The 20,729-nt window shown below is 40.5% G+C and overlaps 1 protein-coding gene across 1 annotated transcript in view; it reads left to right on the top strand.

Annotated features, from left to right (window-relative positions):
- Nucleotides 1-2,846: 2,846 nt before the first annotated feature.
- Nucleotides 2,847-20,729, top strand: part of Mindy4b (MINDY family member 4B) — a 35,997-nt gene continuing 18,114 nt past the window's right edge. Inside the window, exons 1-7 of the mRNA XM_087186342.1 lie at nt 2,847-3,117; nt 3,351-3,378; nt 5,068-5,235; nt 12,729-12,848; nt 13,544-13,635; nt 16,166-16,331; nt 17,181-17,246. Of these exons, the coding sequence (XP_087042468.1) occupies nt 3,011-3,117; nt 3,351-3,378; nt 5,068-5,235; nt 12,729-12,848; nt 13,544-13,635; nt 16,166-16,331; nt 17,181-17,246 (747 nt within the window). The 5' untranslated portion in view covers nt 2,847-3,010. The remainder of the gene's footprint in view (nt 3,118-3,350; nt 3,379-5,067; nt 5,236-12,728; nt 12,849-13,543; nt 13,636-16,165; nt 16,332-17,180; nt 17,247-20,729) is intronic.

The raw sequence follows: 20,729 nt of genomic DNA, 5'->3' as shown, positions 1-20,729 counted from the left end.
CAGACTACATATTTCTGTGCTCTCCTCTGCCCCAACCTTCCAGATCTGGCCCAGAATCCCCTAGTCACATATTTTCTTTCTACTCTACTTTGTACACACAGGTCTCATGCTCTCAGTCTTTTGACAAAGCCCAGCAAAGTGGTGGCTTCCTCTGCTGTGGAGGAATGACAGTCTTCATTTTTGGTGAGTTCCAGAAACCAGCCCTTTTCCATCTGTAGAATCTTTGTCAGCATCTAATCTGAAAGCGAAAGACATGTTGGGAAAAGAGAAGACCATGAGTTCCAACCTGGGGATAAAAGTAATAAGAAAGACTGGGTAAGGGATGATCACAAACAATGGTGAAACGTAGCAATATGTATTATAGTTCTTGCTTTGTGTGTGTGTGTGTGTGTGTGGTACTGACAATAAAACTCAGAGCTAGGCAAGTTCTCCACCACTGAGCTACCTGCCCCCCTAGTCCCATATTACAGTCTTTAAAGTGACTATTATCATTTGATTTAGCTAGTCCACCTCTGAGAATTAAGTCTAAACAAACAACAGGAGATAATGTGTAAACAACATGATATACCGTGTTCAAATATTGAAAGTTTCAATATAGAAAGATCTCAGATTATTTCCATTTACAGATGAATAAAATGATGCACAGAGAGATTAAATAACCTATCCGAGGCTATAGAGTCAGTTGCAGGTGAAACTGAATCCAGGCATGGTGGTGCTGGCATATAACCCCAGTTTGGGGGGCTGAAGCAGAAGGATCACAAATGTCAAGCTTAGCCTGGGGAATTTAGCAAATTAGTGAGACCATGCCTGAAAATAAAAAAAAAGAAAATGGTTGGGGATGTAGCTCATTGTGACAGCTTTGTGTTCAATCTCCAGCATTACCAGAAAAAAAAAAAAAAACCCAAAGCGAAACTGTGATTTAGAACCACGCTGCTTTCTTGTCTGTCCTCTGTGTTCTTTTAGCCCCACAACACGTTTTCACAGCATTTTCCTGTGTGTTTCTGCCTCCAAAGAAATCAGGAGCCACATTTTATTTACTTTGGCATTTCCAGGTGCCTGGCATATAACAAACACTCAAAATATGTTTATTGAACCCAACAGAATGGTTTATTGGTAACTTGACTAATCATTGAGATTTATGCTTCTACCTTTACAGAACTCTATGTAAATTAGGGAACAAACATAGCCAAAAATACACAGATTTAATAATGATTCTTAAGAAAAATAGTTTTCTTAGCTGCTCTCTTTTCCTGATTTTGAGTTGTTAAATAATTTAAATGGCAGATCTAGAATTTATTTTCTAATATGACTTTCTAAATAGGAAATTCTTGAACATTTTTCATCATTATGTTATTTGAGAGCAAGGTTCATGTAATTTCTTATTTCTTTTTCTACACTAGGGGGGCCTAATAAATATTAAATACTGATACCATCATTAAAACTATAAAATTATAAAGAAGAAAATAGTATTGCTTTTTATTTTTTAAAATAAGGAAAATTTATGGTAAGAAAAGGAGAAATAAGAAAGAATTTATTCATGTTTCTTACGTTTACAACAAAAATACTAAGGCTGGTAGGCAGCTGTGGGACCTATGAATATGAAATGGTTAAACTACCACCAAAAACTAGTTTAAGAAAATAGTGGTAGAGCACACCCAAGCCAAATTGTTGACACCTAAACCTACCTCTGATTTATTTAGTGCCTTGCTGTTTTAAAGTCTTTGCAATTTTATAAACAACCAGCCCTGACTACTCAGGTCACAATAAAGCCAATTGGCCTTTTTGCCTTGACCTCTTAGCATTCCAGAATCTTATGCAACTCATGCTCAAAAAATGTTTGTAGAGAAAGTGACTTCCCACCAGAGAGGGTTTATTTTGATATTGAATAAAGTCAGAAGAGGCAAGAAGACTTTTGCTGGTAACCAGTATTTGTTTTTGATAAACAGCATTATGTAAGTCAGGATCCTCCAGAGAAACACAACAAATAGGACACACACACACACACACACACACACACACACAAGTTCAAAGTATGTAAGGGTGGAGGTGTTGAAAACATAGGACAGACCAGCAAGCGAGAGCCCTAGGGAAGAGCTGATGTTGAAAATTTGAGTCGAAAGGCAGCCTGAAGGCAAAATTCCTTCTCTGTCAGCGCATCTCACTCTTAAGGCCTTCAATTGATTAGATGAGGCCCACCTAGATTATGGAGGGTAATCTACTTTACTCAAAGACTAGTGATTTAAATCTTATCACATTTAAAAAATAAACACCTTCATAACAATATCTAGATTAGTACTTAGATGGAGACCATATGAGTACCATAGCCTAGCCACACTGACATGTAAAATCAACCAGCACAGCCATCAGTATTCCTTACTATGCCCACAATTGCAGCTATACTTCATTCAGCCAACAAGAGAGGTAAGTTTTAGATTTCTTCCTGAAATCCATCAGACCAGCCCTGCTTCAATTGTATGAGATCTCTGTACATTACACTCTACATCAAATGCCTGATGGCCAGTGCCTTCCTTATGTGTTATCCAAACAGAAGTTAATGAAGCTTTTTGGTATGAACAGAATGTTTTTACTCCCTTTGGTAACATGTTTCTGTTCCACAAATACTTCCAAGGAGATGTCCCAGAATAAAGAGCTATCACATTCCACCAGCATGGTATCTCTCATCAGCAGATCATCTCAGTTGCTTTGATGCAGAGAAGTAATTGAAATCTCTTTGTTTATAAATCTGTGTGTTGGATTAAATATTCATGTCACCTATACAGTGAACAAAAATACACAAAAGGCTCCACCTCCAATAAAAGTTTAATCGCGATTTGATATCAGGGGCTTAGAAGGAGCCCAGAGCAGCAACTGTGTGGCCAGATCACTGTGCTAGTCAGAAGTGGGGATCAGACTTTCATCTGCTCCAGTCATCTCACCTCTTCACCACCAGACTTTATTCTCCCACCTTCACAATTTCCTTCTTCCAGTTCCTTACATTGCCCAAAATGATATGGAGGTCTCCAGCCAGGAGCAAAGCCCTCAAGAGTTGGACTTAGAAGACATAACTAGGAAAATTTTATTTCTTGACAAATGGAGGGGAATCTTTAGTTATCTCAGGTAAGATGTTCTCATTTTCTCATTTCTCCAGTAGCACAGTGATTTTAGGTGTTTAACAAATCAACTTTTATGCTTGCTACCTGAGAAGTTTCCATTATATGGTTACATTTAAAATGTTCTCCCTGCAACTATTGGTCAACAGAGACTTCTTAGCAAGATTGGGGTTTAGGAAGGTGTGTGGATGTGAAACTTGAATGGAGTAATTTACTTGATGTTCTCTTTTTCATTTATAGGTTGGGAACCAATAATACAACTCCTGAGGTAATTACTTTCTCCAAGCCAATGTATTGTCCTCTAGTTGGTTCTTAAATCACATTAACAGTATAATCTGCATTTGTTCAATGCACATAATGTCACTCAGGCTCTGGCATTTAATGGGTGAAAACACAAAACTAGAAAGCCAGTGTAAGATTTTTTATGCCTTCTTTATTCATAAATTTGTCTTCCTACTGTTAAGAGCTACTTTTCATCATTAAAAGCACCATATGGTTATTCTTTTAGAAGAAAAGTAGTATTAGAATCTAAAGTTCCTACACTCATGAAATAATACTAGATTCTGACAACTAAGCACCTTAGTATCCCTGAAGAAAAGTAGTTTTAAAAAAATTAGTTATCAGGCCTGGGATTTAGCTCAGTGGTTCCGGCACCTGCCTTGCAAGTGCAAGGCCCCGAGTTCAATCCCTGGTACCAAAAAAAATTATCTTTATTTGGCTTCTGAAAAATTATTTTGCTTCTCATTTTCAAAGAAGGAAAAGACGTTTGAATTTCAGTTTTTAAAAGGTATTTGAAAATAACTTGTACAATATAAGATGAAAGATGTTTGTAGCTCATGTAACCTTTCAGGTTAGGAGGTAATGGGACCTTGTATTTCAGTCTCTGATCCAACATAGTACAAAATATTTAAATGACTTTCTTGGCACTAGTCTATATGATCAAGAAATTGAATTATTAATACTTTATAATGCTAAAGCAACATGCTTCAAGTTTGTGATCAAAAGCCTTATTTGTGCTAAAGCCCCCTTAATCATACTATAAATTAGAATCAGGGAGATAAAGCTTTTATTTTAGTCCTGGAAATATTAAATGGAGATAACTATTATTAGAAGGATAAAATATTCAGAAGATAAAACAATCTTTCTCCCAAAAAAGTAAATAAATATCAGGTTAAGCTTTACACAAGGTAGGGGAAGCCCATTGGCACAAATGTAAAGATTTTCCATTTGACTTATAAAATGCATCTTATCCCATCAATCATCTGCAATTTGGATGCTGTGTTTCTGAGATAAGACAGCATCTTTGCCTCTAGAAATACAGAAAAACTAAGAAGGCAGTGTCCTTCACGTTCCAGCTACCAGGAGGAAAGTTTGTTTCATGACATTAGGACAGAAGTTAAATAAATCAGAAGAAGAGTTGATACTAACTTATACTGAAATGCCATAAGAGAATAAGTTAAGAGAAGTAAAAGTAGATTTTTTTAAAAGGTGGGGTAGATTATTTAGAGAAGAAACTTACTATACTCACAGGAATCTAAAAGAATTAAAAAGTGGTAACTGGATTAATTTACTGACTGGTTTATAATATAATGAAGAATATCTTGTATAGACTGGAAAGAATCATTCAACATTTATAAAATGTCTTTTCAAAACAAGAGACAGTGACATTTGCATTCTTCTCTAAACATAATTTCAAGTCAAGGTCTTGATAGCATTAATTATGTTTCCATAGTTACATTTCACCTCTCCAAGTCTCATAAAACTTAATAAAAACCCTTCTGACACAGATACTGGAATATTTTCACCTCTTTTATTGCTATTTATCACAATTTTCAGACATCTTTAAAAGTGCTACATTTTATGAGCAGTGGTATTTCAGAGAAAGAGAAGATTTAAAACAAGGTTATCACCAGCTCTGTTTGTTTTGTGTTTTGGGGGGGGGGCTCGCATTTTGTAGAGTCATGAAGGCAACCATGTATCTGCTAATGAAACTGAAGGCAGAACAGGAAGACCTCAACCAAAAGGACAAGGACATCTGCCATCCAGTAGCCTTTGTTCTATTCCCAAACCCTCCATCATCTCTTCAAAATTGGACTGCTCTCCTATCTCCCTAGCAATGGCCATGGTAAGTATAGCTTGTCAATTAAACATGAAATGAAATGTAATCTTCCTAAAACAACAAGTCTGGGAAATCTTATCTGTTGTCATGTGAGAGTATTAGTGAAGATAAGACTATAGAAGGCTGTTATTGGTAAAAGGAGTATATAATTAAAATGACTTATTTGTGGTATTTTTTCAAAGACAATACTGATGGTAGCCTTTTCCTCTCAAACTCTACTCACTTTCTCAATGTGACAGTTCAGTTTGAAGGTGGAAAGGAGTTACATTCAAATAGATCACTATTTAAGGCAGAATAGGACAGTCCCTCAAAGTGGAAGACCATGGAGTGCTGCAAATCCATAAAACACTGTAGACATTTAAGAAAGGATCCTCCTTGTGTGTGGGCAGAAGGGAGCAGAGTAGGGGAACTTGCCAGGCCAAGTCCTGGATAGGGAGCTAGTTTCAGGTAGGAAACATTTTCTGGGGCTGCCAATTAATACATAGGTTTTAAAAGAATCTGATATTTTAGGATCTAAGCAGCCATAGAAGCTATTGGTTCCAGGGACTCTTTGTTTAAGTCAAGACTTAAGCAGGGCGAAGATAGGGTTTCTGGTAGAGACCCAGCCAGAAGGCAATGCTGACAACATCTCCTTGGGTCAGATGGACCAAGGCTGGAGACAATGCCTTGGCAGATGTCCAGAGAAGCCGCTGTCATGTTCAAGAAAGACATAATTGGAAACTGGGGAAGTAAGGAAGGAGTCAGCCCAGGGCAAAAGTAACAGCTAGGGTGAGAGATTCCTCCAACTGGGTTGCCCTCTATCATAATGAAACTCAGAGCTTCCTAAGACAACTGGCCCACCTCTGCCCCTTTCCTCAAACCTCTTTAGCACACGCTAGAACAGTGGTGGCAAACCTATAGCACACATGCCACAGCGGGCTGTTTGTATCAATTGAAAGCTCTAAAAGGTTCTCCATCACTGCTCTAGAACCTCAGGCAGAGGCCTTTCCTTGGGGCCTTAAGAACAAGAGTCAGAAGAGGCTACCATACACCATGTTTGCAGAAACAGCCCAGGACCAGCTGAGGGATCTGGGTAAAGATCAGCAGCATTTGCCCTGTGGCCGGGCTGTCATGTACACAAAGCTGCACAGTTTGTGCACTCCACCCAAGGTCCCAGCTGAGAGGAATGAGTGGGGACTAAAAGCTCCTATGTAGAAAACACCCAAAGTAGTAATACAGAGTCTCCATTTGCTTTTTGAGCATGAAGGCTGGATGACTCTGACTGCAATATTTTCAACTTTTAATTTAACCTTTCCTTAAGCTCCCCAGACCAGATATGGTACTACAGCCCTCCAAAGTCTTTTTTGTCATATATAACCCTACAGGCTTCACCAAACAACTCTCTCCACTGTCATGTTTGCAGTATTGATGTACTTGGAGGCCTTGTTTGCTCTTTTCCATTGACAAAAATCTATCTGCTTTAATTCACCTTCCTTCTCTCTTTGGCTCAAATACCTGATGTCACAGGAAGACAGGCAGGTGGCAGAGCTCTTATAAGATGCTGTGCTTTGCTCATCAGCCTTGATGCCCTAAAATAGTGCTTTAACTTTTGTCTTATATACCTCATTAGCTGCTCTCCTTTCAAACACGAAGACAAGTAATACGTAATCCTTTTGGTTCTGCTGGGTCTAAGTGATTATGCTGCCTTCATTACTGTTAGAATAAGTACAGGTTGAGTATCTCTAATCCAAAAATCCAAAATGCTATAAAATCCAAACCTTTTTGAGCGTCAATATGACAAGTGGAAAATTTCATACCTGACCTCATGTGAACTAAACACAGGCACAGTAAAAATATTATATAAAATTACCTAGGATTATGGATATAAGGCATCTAATATATGAAACACAAATGAATTTTATGTTTAGACTTGGACCACGTCCCCAGTATATCTTATTATGTATATACAAATAATATGCTCCAAAATGTGAAAAATGCCAAATTTGAAACACTTCTGATCCTAAGCACTTGAAGTGAGCCATACTCAACTTGTATATGCATTTTGCTTGACAAGATTTTTGTTTTTAATGAAAAATCTTTTATTAAGATGTATTCTTGAATTCAGAAACAAATTTCTATGGAAAGTGTCATTTTAAAATTTATACATGTCTGAAAAATAGGCTACCTTATATAAGAGAGAGAGAACTATGATTCTATAGTGGTATTTGCCTGTAAATAAAGAAACGAATTCCAGAAGGCTTCATAAGACACAATGGGGTGAGGGTGGGGGAGGCACAGGGGAAACATGGATGCGAAGGAATCTTTTTGCAGCATTTATGTTTACTCTGGATTTTGAACAGTGCAAGTGTGCTATCTATTTTTTAAAAAAACACACAAAGTTTTAAAATAGAAAAAGCACTCATAGATGTTTACCAACCCTTTCTCTATACTGGGGAGGCAGGACAGTCTGGGTCTGAATGCTCCCACTTATCAGCAAACAGGAGCAGCTGCAATGGGAGACCTCCTTGGTGACTCTTTAAAAGTAATTCTGCCCCTGTGGCAAAGGCTGGGGGACAAAAGCTTCAGACCACTGCAGCCTGAAACCAAGTTGATGAAGTATTAAGGAAGTCCTTGAAGTAGAGAATAATTGATTGTTCTTTTTTTAAAAATGAATTTGGATTTATTCCCATTATGTGGGCCAGATAATAGTTGTCCTTTAAATAGCAGCAGCATTAATTAAACAAGCCCTGGGATTTCAAGATGATGAGCTCTGGGATCCTGAAGATGTTAGTTCCAGGGAGGAGGCTGGGAAGTTTGACCCATTCTAATCGACAGTGCAGCAGTGTGACCACCTGGCAAATTATCAGACCTATTGAATCCTAATACTTACTGGAGAATGCCTTTTGTTATGGATCTACTGTTCTCTTTTTCTCCTCTGTTTGGAGTTGGGATGCATGGGGTTTCCTGACATTGGTCCCCACTGTCTCTTTGCTGGGAATCCACTCAGGACGTGAAGGTTGGGTAAAACAGCTTCCACATCTACGCTTTCCTTGCTTCTCCTGGTTCTCACCCTTTGTTTCTTTCTTTCTGGCACAAGAACTTTCTTCTTCTCAACTTGACACCTCACAGCATGTGTGGGAGGGTGAGCTGGGAGACTGGGAATAGGTACATCACCTGGCTCTTCCAGCAGGCCCCCACCCATGGCTCTCCTTGGTTCCTTATCCTTTTCCACCCCCAGGCCCTTCTCCTAGAATTAGCCTGGAATGCATTCTTTTGGCCTCTTATTAGCAACCTGTGAACACACCCCCAGTGCAGCAGCAATACCACCCAGCAGTATAGTAAGAATGCAATGACAGAGACAAAGACATTCTGGGGAGACCCAAATGAATGAAGCTCTAAAAGAGGACTAACAGGCAAGGATGGTTTTTGGGGGAGAAGGAGGCAGAGCCTGGTCCCTCAAGAATAAGGTCTAGCCTATAGGTGGATTTCAATAGTTGTCTGGTGTTTGTTTTTTCTTTTGTGGTGCTAGGCATCAAACCGAGAGCCTCATGCATGGTAGGCATGTGCTTTACCACTGAACTACAACCCAGTCCCTCCATAAGGATAAACTAATTAATTCATTGCCTCTGCACACGCCCCTGGGGGCATTGGAGGAACAGGTAGTGGGTATCTTCTCTGCAATTTCTACCCTGCCCTCTGCTCAGGAGGCTGAGTTGTAGGGTCCCCCTCCACAGGCACTCTCCTCCTCCAGCTTCCTGTTGAGCAATGGGGAATCCCAAAAAGGAGACTGGCAGGAGAACAGTCTTCTCCCCAGGATGCTCTCCTTTCTGGGTCAAGTCCCCACTCCTTTAGATCTAGAGTTCATCATGACTCCTACTGTTGCCAGGGTGGAACACTGCATTAACCTCTGTGGTGCCCCCTTCTCAGCCTACATCTTTGTAAATAGTCCTCTACTAAATGTTTCTCCAATTGACTATCCTGACCTGACAGTGTCATCTGCTTCCTGCTGGGAACCTGGCTGGTGTAAGTTGAAAGGCTTGCATTTGGGTTCTGCACTGCTGTTTACTGTGTATGTGACCTTAGGCATGCCATTTAACTGCTCTGTGACTCATGCCTTTTAACTGTAACATGAAAGGGTAAGTTACATTTTTTTTCTAATTCAACAAATACTTACTGTGACCCTTCTATATTCCAGGCATTACACTAGATGCTAGGGACTCCATGGCTGAACATGATAGAACCAAGTCTACCATGCTCTTAGGTGGTCCAGGATATAAATTTCTTAGGACTCAGTAATTCTAAAATCTCTGATTCCATGATGGCCCAGTAATTTATAAAGCAAAAATATATTCAAGGAAGGAGATTCAAGGGGGATTATTCTACCTCAAGTTAGGGTTGAGTAAGGGAGAAGACTAGGCTGGGATAAATGGTCCCAGGGAAACTGTAAGCCCAGGGACAAGGAAGAAAGCAGTCTGGTTAAGAAAATTAAACCTGTTGGGAAGAGTGATTCAGGACTTGTGTTTGAAAGTATATGTATGTGCATATGTCTGCATGATGATAACTATCTTTATCATGATCATCAAAACAACCAAATGGAACACAGGTGTCATGAGAGAGAGAGAGAGAGAGAGAGAGAGAGAGAGAGAGAGAGGAATGCATTACAAATACTAGAAAACTAGCAAAGCGAAAAGAAAAAAAACTATAAACCATGCTTGATTGTGTTAAGTAATAATAATCATTACACTTATTTTTTTTTTAAGACCAATTACTTGTGGCTAGTTCTCAGGCAGCTCAACAGCACACATATATCGTTAAATGTGTCAGCTAATCTTATTATGAATTACATTTTATATGTCGCGAAGTGTCATATAGGTAAGATGGGTCATCTTTGTCACTCTGGCCAGGGGGGCTGGCTACAGAGGCCTCGGACCCTTGTGAACCTCCCATAGGTGCAGCTGGAAGGTGAAGCTGCCTGGCAGGCTGCAACAGCTTCTGTCTGGCCACAGAAACAGGAGTCCAGTTTGACTTGCAGAAATTTTTACTTATGATTTGAATCCTAAGACTTCTTAGACTCAATAGCCTTGATCTTTTGTGTTTACACATGGGCTTCCTCCCTTATTTCTGCAAGGCTCTGGTTCTTTCCCCCCTGTGTTGGGACTTCCTTCCATACATCATATGATATTCCCATGTAGATAGGCTATGTTTTTACAAAGATTGTTACACAACAAAGCACGTGTGGTTCCCAAAGCCCTTTTCCATACTCTTCTTTCAATAATAGTCATGATGTGGACCAAAAAGAGTTACTGCCGTACCTGAATAAATACATAAGAAAGGTCCAACAATTTGTCCAGGTTCTTATGGTCAATAAGCAATGAGCTGGCCTCTTGGATCAGGCCACAGATACATTGCATCCTCAGTTCCACCCTGCTTGCTGCCCCTTAGACACACACACACAGCTCAAGTCACACTAGACTACAGGCACCTCCTCCCAGGACCCCTGGACACTGACATGTATATGCACATGTGTAGGAAACAGGGAAAGGGGATGTTACTAGAACTTCTGCAGTAAGTCCTAGTCTCCTGAGAGCCAGGGCAGCACAAGGCGAATTACAGGAAAAGTAGAAAAATGAGACTGAGAAGCTGAGCTTTGGGCCTGAATAGTGCTGCTCTGGGCAGCAAAGATGAAAACCCCCAGCATATTGCACCTTTTACTCAGTACATCAGGAGAAACAAATGTAACAAATGACTTGCAGAGAGTTCAGTACATCCTGCATAAATAAGATGTAAGAGTCCAAGAACAATGAGGAACTGAGTAGATGTTTGTTCCTCCCAGGATGTTTTCAGCTCCCAGGATGTTTCTTGTCCTGGAGAATGACACCATCACCAGATCATTGAGGTCTCAGTTGTGATAGGAGGCCAAAATGGAATTATGTCTTGGAATTCCATAGCTGGGCTATAGGCAAGAAAACTAGGCTAACCAAATGATTTTTCCCTAAAATGGTGTAGCATTGCTCCCGACACACACGCGCAGAGCTTCTTCTCTGTCCAGGCCCTATCCCACCTGTCCTCTCTGTCCTCACTGTCCTCTCTGTCCTGACACTGTTATGAGCAGTAAGCTGTGATGTGATCTTTCTCAGAGTGTGTGTCCCTGCTGGCAGAGTATGCTTTTAGGGATGTGACATTAAGCAACAGATTACAGATCATTGCGTCACCCAGAGAGAAAGTTATCCCTTTCTCTACTGTGGCAAGCCAGAAAGACTCAGTAAGGGGCAGTGCACAGTCACGTCTCTTTAATACTTCTTACATTCCTTGCCCTATTTAAATCATAAATAGGGAAGGGCCCAGTCAGGACTGTCACAGACAACTACAGTCTCCAGCTATAATTTATAACATTGTTTGATTTTTACTGTATATTTAAAATCATCCATGAAAAGTGATTTTGATCTTCATTTATGGAAGTACTATAAAATATTCCTTTTAAATTACAAAAAGTAGCCCGACCTAATAAAAAATATCAAGTGGTGACTGACACACAAAAATGATAGAAAACATAAAGATGATACCTATAGGACTAAAGTAGGGAAGTTTCAGGAGAATGGGCGTAAATCCCAGCTATTTCTACAAGCTGTGTGATCTAAGGGAAATACTTTATCTTTTCTGGGTTCAATTCCGTTATCTGGATAAAAGGAAGACAGCAATAGCACCTATTTCATAGAATTAAGTTAATGTAGTGCCTAGTACATAGAAAATGTTCAATATGTGCTGGAAGCCACTTACCAGTTTAGTTCAAATGCTGCCTCTTCCTCAAAGACCTCCTGAGTAAATCAACCTGAAGTTGTCTCCCTCCCTCTTTCTCATGGTGCTTTTATTATATTGTGGAACTTCACACATTCTGTCCTGTGTGTAGTTTCAGGGTGTTAGACTTTTAACAGATCTATATTTCACACAGGGCCTAGCACATGCTAAATGATTGCTAAATCTTAAATTATAAATGGACTCCATTTTTCTTCCTGAGTCTGATTTATAAAGACTTGTTCTTATTTTTCTTGGAGGTTCCAAAAAAATCCTCTCAGATCTCAGTGTGCTATAGAGTATTCAGGAAAACTTCAGAGATCCTGGGACAAGAATATGTGTTTAGTATCACTGAAATCAGTATTGTAGTTGGGCTAGAAACACGAGGTCCTGCCACTTTTTTTTTCTGGATCAAGAGAAAAAAAACAAAAACTGGAGCTTATAGAGTCATGGGTATGAAGACAAGTGGCATAGGAACAGAGCAACAGCACGTGGTGGACCTCAAGGCACATGGTCAGCAGTGGAAGGTGGGACTCAGGGGACAAAATCAGACACAATGATCTGAGGTGAACATGATGTGAATATTTTGCCCAGGACTTTATACAGTTAAAACTGGGTACTACGGTAATATATAATTCTGAATATAGAAGGGAAAAAAGCCCACCTCTATGATCCTACATCTTGGAAGGATTATCTTTGGTTGAATCATGCATTTCCCTTCTTTTCAGAAGCTTCGACAGAGCCTCTTTGGAAATACTACCCATGTCTTCGGCTATGACTGGAAAAAGGCTCATTTCAAGTTCCATGATCCTTTTTCTGACCTAGCTTTTACTTTGGAAGTAGAAAAGGTAAAGCCAGATCATAATCTTTTAAAATTCCTAATATCATCTTCCTTTTCTGTATCTCCTTCTCGTCTACATCCACATGACTACATATTTTCATTATAAAATGTATGTAGAAATACATGTATAATAAACTAATTTTAAATGATAAAAGACCAAAATTATGGCACATTGTCTGGGTTATAACAAATTTCTCCTTGTTCTCCCCATTCACTTCCAAATTCTACTTTTCCTACATCTTCTTTCCAACTCCTAAGCATCCTGAAGATTCAGAAGGCAAAAGGAAATCTATAAACTTATTTCTGGCTTATTTGAAATATCAATAATTCATATCATCAGTCATTAGTCACACTTAAATTCCAAGGGCTAGCTAACTAGTTCCTTATCTCCTACAAATCCAAAAGTCTGATATGAAGCAGGGGCATAGTCATGAAAGAACGGAGGAGGACATAAATCCCCGAGCACTGGTCTGAAGGCTCCACAAAGAGGCTATCATTCCACTTTTGAGCCTGGCAATGGTGCCCAGCCACAGCTGCCAGCTCTGGGGGATGGTGGGAGAAAAAAGCCTGCAGAGGAGAATAGGTAATGATATCCATTTTCAAGAGATCTCTTTGTCCATGTTGTCCCCAGTAGCTCCACTACAGTTATAGATCTAGCCCCCAGCCTTTATGCTTTGCTTTGCTTCCTCTTCTCTATTTCAGGACGGTGCCTGGAGTATTCAGATGGCTGTACAAGGATTCATCATCAAATATTTGTTATTTATCAGGAAAGGGAAAGACTGTAACTTTCGAAGGTAAGAGGTACTTAAAGGAGTGGCCTCTTTCACAGGAATCTTTATGTTCTAAATAATCACAACTGAAAATTTCAGATTGTGTTGGGAAGGAAATCTGCCTCCTAAGACAGAAAGGGCTTTTTCCGTGCAAGGAGCTGCACTGTGTCACTGCTGTGGGCTCTCCTGGGGTCACTCTGAATGTTCAGCTACAGGAATAGGGTTGACAGGTTTTATGCTCTACAGCAGACCAAAATTAAGCAGTAGGTCTCAGGTGGGCTTATTTGTCCATATCTGATCAGAGCTTTAACCTCATTAATTGTAGGGGGGAGCCAAAGGAGTGAAAAGAAACCCAAGAATGAGGACTCTGTCCTCCTATTTAACCAGGCCAAGGGACAATGTCTGATAGTTGCTTTATTTTTTAAAAATCAATTGAAACTTATTCAAATTTATCTTATTATTAGATATTAACAACCTCTATCATGAGCAGAGCCCTGTGCTAGATATTAAAGGAAATATAAATACATCTGCCCTCAGGCAAGATAAGTTATCACCCAAAACCAGAACTAAATGTGTAATATATTCTAAGATCATGAATTGCCAGGTTCGGTGGAAGCAGTGGGACTTCTTTATGTCGGTGATTTATTACAGAAGTGCCCTTAGGAGAAACCTGTGAGAGAGTGAGTATTTTAGTCATTTTTCCTTCCCTGGAACAAAATACCCAACATCCGCAACTTAAAAGAGGAAAGGTTTATTTGGCTTACAGATTCCAGTGGGTTCAGTCCAAAGTTGGCTGGCTCCAAGGCACACACAGCATAGTGGAAAGGCCTGGATGAGCACAGCTACTCTTCCCATGGCAGCCAGGAAGCATCGTGAGAAGGCAGGAGCCTGGGACAAGAACACAACATTCCAGTCACATACCCAGTGACTCACCTCCAACCAGGCTCCACTTCCTAACAGTAAATTATTTATTGAACTCATCAATAAATAAATCCACGGGTGTGTATGGTGCCCCCCATGATCTAGCCGCCTTACAAACGTATGAGACCTTTTGGGGACATTTAGATCTAAACTATAGCAGTGAGGGAAGCAGGACAGGGAAGGAGAAATAGCAAAGGAAGGAAATGGTTCCCAGTGATGTCAGCCTGATCCCAGGTGGAGCTGGAGAAACTGCAAGGCACCCTGTGCCCTACCTTAGAGAAGGGAGCAGGGCTTTGGCACCTCCCAGGCCAGCCAGCTGTCGGCAATGGGCCATCCAATAGAGAAGGGAGCATCACTCCTAGTCACTTCTGGGCAAGGAAAGTGGCTCCAATTCTCTGGAGAATGTTGAAAGTGACTAGCAGTAGGACCCAAAGCAGGCAGGGGACACGTCCACCATCTGAGTAAAAGGGATCCTAAGAAATTCAAAAGGAACACACAGGTACACATATTGGCTACATCAATGCACAGCACTTAGCACAGCATATGTGCTGTGGCAGATATTGAATAAATGTAATGTCACTGCTCTCCGAGCAAGCAATGTTCCATACAGCCTTGCTGAACCCGCTCACCATGCACCCCCTCTCCTCCCTTTGCAGTTATTCTCTGAGCCCTCCATCTCAATCTCATTCTACCTGTACCACAGAGCAGGAATGATTGAGCTCACTGCTGAGTTCATTCATAACCTCTAACATACATTTCTTTATAAAGACCACAGCTGTCAGTGTAAATATTTAGAAACAAATCAGAGCGAGGGTCTACTGTGTAAAGGCTGGCTCATGTTTCCCATGAAGGTTGGAGAGACTCAGAGCACTAAGCACAGAGTAATAGCTCAGACACAGGACCCAGAAGGTCTGAGCTCAAGTTGCTGCTCTCTCACTTTAAAGATGAATGACCAAGGGTAAACTACTTCACCTCTCTGTGTCTTACTTACTTCGCCTTTAAAATGGAAGTAATAACAGTAATACTTTAGAGGATTATTGTGGCAATTAAGCAAGGTGATATAGTGAATATTTAGTAGTGAATGCAGTGAGTGCTGGGTGAGTGTAGGTGAGTGTGACTTAAAGTAGACCTTATGTGAGGTGTAGGCTGTGATTAAGTGAAAAGGACAGATATGAACACTAAGGGCACAAGTGAATGAGAAGAAGCATGGAGGTAGAACATAGAGAGAATGTTCTGGGATCCTTCTGGGAAGAAGGTTTGAAAGATGGATATCTGAGAGATTAAACTGCCAGGATAATTTAGGGTTGAGCTTGGAAAAGGCATGTTAGTGTGCTACAGAGCTTGAGCTGATCCCTGCTGGAGTACATTTCAGAGAACAGCGTCAGCACTAGCTAGGGTGAGATGGCACAGGATGGGACTGGCCAAGTTTGCTAAGACAAAGTATTCCCTGCCATGAGGACTAGAGTTGCAGTCACAGCAAAGGGGACCAAACCCTCTGATGACACTCCCATGTTGCAGGTTGATGAAGGAACCAAATAGACACCCACTGTGTTCAGAAGTAAACTTAAAAATAGAGGTCCCAGAACCTGGCTGTTCATTCCACTGGTTTCCTTCCCTGCCTCCTGCATTGCAGTTTATGTGAGCTGAGCAAGCCTGAGCAGGAGCAAGCCCTGGCTTTGGCACTGGCTGGCATCCTATGGAACACAGGAGCAGCTCAGAAGGCCACCATCTGTCTTGTCACTGAGGACACTTACATTACCTCAACTCCTGATTACTCCAGGGATGATTTCACTGAACAAGTAAGTGCACTCCTACCCTGAAGATGAAGAGCAAATGAAGCCTGATTGTGTAGGTGGAAATGGAGGTAGAGCCACATCGACGCTCCTGGAAGTATCTGCTGTGGTCAGAGAGCTCTTCCAAACAGGCAAGTACCAGGGGCTTTCAGTGATCCATGCAGCCAAAATAGAGAGTTCTGATGTGAATTTCTCCTTCCAGAATTCACCATGATTAAGAATATCCTATATCTCTGGCCTGGGATTTAGCTCAGTCATGCCGCTGCCTGCCTCGCAAGCGGAAGGTCCCGAGTTCGATCCCTGGTACCAAAAAAAAAAAAGGAAAAGTAAACTATTGCCAGGGATTTAGCTCAGTGGCACCATGCCAAGCAAGTGCAAGGTCCTGAGTTCCATCCCTGGTATCAAAAAACCAAAAACAAAAACAGTAAACTATTAGGGCTGGGCGTGTGGCTCGGTGGTGCCACCGCCTGCTCCACAAGCGCAAGGACCCAAATTCGATCCCTGATACCAAAAAAAGAATATCCTATATCTGAAATCATCACATACTACATTTCCATATCAACTGTCTTAAAGACAGCTAAACTGTACCTATCAGGGAAAAAAATCTGTTTATGGTTTCATGGCTTAAGATATCACAGTGACTTAAAAACTGAAGAAAATAAAAGTGATGCTGGTAGCCACCCAATTTTACCATGAATGTTTTACATGGCTTTGTGTAAGATAATATGTCAGTTCTTAGCAATGTGACTTTATAATGAAACAAAAAACTCCCTTGAGGTAATAACAGTGAGTTGACATCTCTTAAAGGTACCTTTCATCTTCTTTTTGATTTTTATCTCTATTCCTGATTTATAGCTCCAGCTGTTTGAATTTTCAGAGAGAGAGGCCACTGAGAAATTCATCTATGATCATTTACAATGTGTAAGTGTTTAAATGTTGATATAATTCCTTTATGTTGAACTGATCTTACAGGAATGTTCTTTCTTTTATGAACTGTATTTCTAATGATGCTTGTTAAGAAAACCAGGTCATTTTGAGGGCTAAGCAAGGGTGGAACAAGAGAAAGAAGTCTGCCTCTCTCCCCCTACAACATAGAAAGAGGCCAGATCACACAGAGACCCAGTTACAAATGCCTCTTTTTCCTTGGCTAATCAACCCCAGAGAATACTTTAGAGGGCACATACCAGGATTTCTTTTGTGGGAACTGAAGATCTTAAATGAGTCTTGCCTCATCTAATGGATAAAAAACAAAAATTGTAGAAAGCTGAAGCCCTTGTCTAAGCTGCCAGAACAACCATTCACACTAACTTCAAGTGAATGACTTCTGGCCTGAAAAGATCTGGCCCTGTTTCACCTCTTCTAATAGCATTTTCCATACGATGTCTACTCCTGCACTGATTCTTTCCCACTCTAGACTGGGGAGAGGACAAAGTAGTAGGCAGTAATGGTAGAAAATGGAAGGTGCTTTTAAAAGGCTCATCTGCAGAGAAAGAAATGAAAGCTGATTTTCTAAATAATCAGAAATCTACCTGTGAAAGTAAAGGATAATTAGCAGGATAATCATGAAGCAATACAACTTTAGAGTATATGGAGATGGGGAGTATGATCAGTGGAACTCACTAGTTCATTGCTTTCAAAGGCTACAGAAGCAGAAAACCTGGGCATGAGTTCTCAGCCACACACCAGCTATATGATCTTGGTTAAACAAATTTTTCCCAGGCATACCTCCCCACCTTCTCTTGGATTTGTTGTTAACTTGTGTGACAGGCAGAAGAATGATATTCCCAAAGATGTCCATACTCTCCCTTAAGAACTGTGAATATGCTACATTACATGGCAAAGGAGAAATAGATTGCTAATCAGACGACTTTAAAATAAGGGGATGAGCCTGAATTATCCAGATGGTCTCAATATAATCTGAAGGGCCCTAAATTGTGGAAGGCAAAGGCAGCAGAGAAAGTCAGAGGGATGTGCGATAAGAAGAATATCACTTGCTGTTGCTGGCTTTGAATATGGAAGAGGGGGCCATAAACCAGGGAATGGAGGGAGGGCCTTTCTTACTTGTGCAGAAAGAACATGGAAACACATTCTTTCCTATAGTCTCTAGAAAGAATACTGTCTGGCTGACATCTTGATTTTAGCTCAATATGACCTATTTTGGGCTTTTAACCTCTAGAACTAAAAGACAATACTATGTATATTATTGAAGCTTTTTGAAATGTCTTTTTTCTGGGTTTCCTTTTTGGGCTAGAAATTGAATCCAGAACCTCATGGCTCACATATACTAAGTATTATACATGATCTATTGATCTATTACTGACCTACACCTCCAGCCTCAATTTAAGCAATTAAATTTATGGTAATTTGTCTTAGTAACAATATGAAACTAATGAACCTTGTATGAAAGATTTTATATCCTTGACGTGAAATGTTAAGATAGGAACCTGCTTAAGGATTCTTTGTTGTGAGTACAGGACATTTAATGAAATTATGCATATATAAAGGATCCATTTAGGAGAAGGCCCTTTTGGCAAAAAAAGATAAGCCTCTCCCTCTTTGTCTTCCATCTCTTCCACTGAAACCTGGGAGTGTCTGATTCAGTAGGAAGAATAACCAGACCTGCAAGAGATTCTTAAGTGTAGCTATAGTTGAGATGGGAGCTGGAGCTACACATAGGCTAATCCAAAGATTGAGTAGAGCTGGGATAAATAATAAAGTTCCCAAGCAGAAGTGCACTCTGAATTGCAGGTAGGCTGGCATAAGAGCCATCTGTTTCAAGCCAACCCAAGCTGCCTGCCACGTTAGTCTCACCAGGGAAAGTTTAGCTCCATTTGGTGAGTAAGGGGTAACTTAGTGGCATATATATTCCTCTCAGGAGCATCACCCCTAGCTGAGGGTGCATGTTGTGATCAATATCCCTTAACCAAACCCCATTCACTATCAAAATGCATCTGTCATGTGTCCCATCCTATTTAGGCAGAGATCTCAAGCTAGGTCTGAGGGCTGCTTGTGAGCAGGAGACCTAATGTAATCAGCTGAATTGTTGAATTGTGTCCCCTCAAAAATATATGCTGAAGTCCTAACCTGAAGTACCTGGGAATGTGATCTTATCTGAAAATAGGATTTTTACAAATGTAATCAAGTTAAGATGAAGTCAAACTGAGTTAGAATGGGCTAATCCAACAGCTGGTGTCTTTATAAGAGGAAAAATTTGGATAGAGAGAGACAGGAAGAATAGCATGGGAAAACCAAGGCAGACATTGGAATGATGCATCTACAAGCCAAGGAATGCCAAGGATTGTCTGCAACCAGCAGAATCTGGGAATATGCATAAAGAGTCTTCCTCAGAGCTTGCAGAGGGAGCATAGCCCCACTCTGAAACCTGGATTCCAGACTTCTAGCCTCCACCACTTAAGAGAATAAATTCTGATTGTTTAAAATCATTTGGATTTCTGGTAATTGTTATCACAGCCCTAAGACACTAATATATATACAGTACTATATATTATTTATAGCATTAGTTCACACAGGGTTGTGTTTCCTAATATTTGAATTAGTGGATGTTAGAAAATTCCACATAAAAAATTGGATTTGGGGCTTTTTCCATCTTGCCACCTTGGGCCTATATTCTCCCATATCCTCAATTAGCTGATAGGCAGAAGGCAGCTATACCCATCAGATAAATTGTGTAGCCCAAGTGATTCACATCCTAACCACAGAAGCCTGTGGATATGAAACCCACCTGGGAAGAGGAATTTTGTGTATGGGATCTTGAAATGGGGAGATTACTCTGGATTATAAGGATGGGCCTAATTAATCATAGGAATCCTTACAAGAGAAAGAAGGTAGCAAGAAAAATAGAGAAGGAGATGTGATGAGAAAGGCAGAGGAAGAAAAGGCTAGATTATGGGGAACTATGACCCAAAGGATAAGGATGATCTAGAAACTGGAAAAGGCCCAGAAACTAATATCCCCTAGAAACTCCTTGTCTTAATTACCTTTCCTTGTTGCTGAGACAAACTACCTGATTCCCAAAGTCAAAGGAGGAATGGTTCATTTTGGTTCACAATTTGTAGACATTTCAGCCCATAATAGGCTGGCTCCAAATCAGGCTGGCATGGCAGAGGGGCATCAGAGAGGCGAAACATTTCATGGCAGGCAGAAGGCAGGAAGGCAGCAAAGCAGGTAGGAAGCAGCAACCTCTTTCTGTCCTTTATAGTCTACTGAAGCTACCCACCCTTAGAATAGAAGTTAAGACTAAGAGGATGATTGGTAAGCATGATGCAAGGAAGGAGAGTACACTAGAGAGTGAAAAAGATGATGTAAGGAGGTAGGGAGAGACTTGTCCTCTCAACAAGTGGGTGGGGTGAGGACTTCTCCAGACTGTGAACCTTGGGAATTCAT

Source organism: Heterocephalus glaber, unplaced genomic scaffold, assembly GCF_053883595.1.
Source record: "Heterocephalus glaber isolate CG9 unplaced genomic scaffold, H.glaber_assembly_v1.0 deba00001504, whole genome shotgun sequence".
NCBI classification, from domain to species: Eukaryota; Metazoa; Chordata; class Mammalia; order Rodentia; family Bathyergidae; genus Heterocephalus; species Heterocephalus glaber.
The sequence above is the reverse complement of the archived record's forward strand: the minus strand, read 5'-3'. Positions and strand labels throughout refer to the sequence as shown.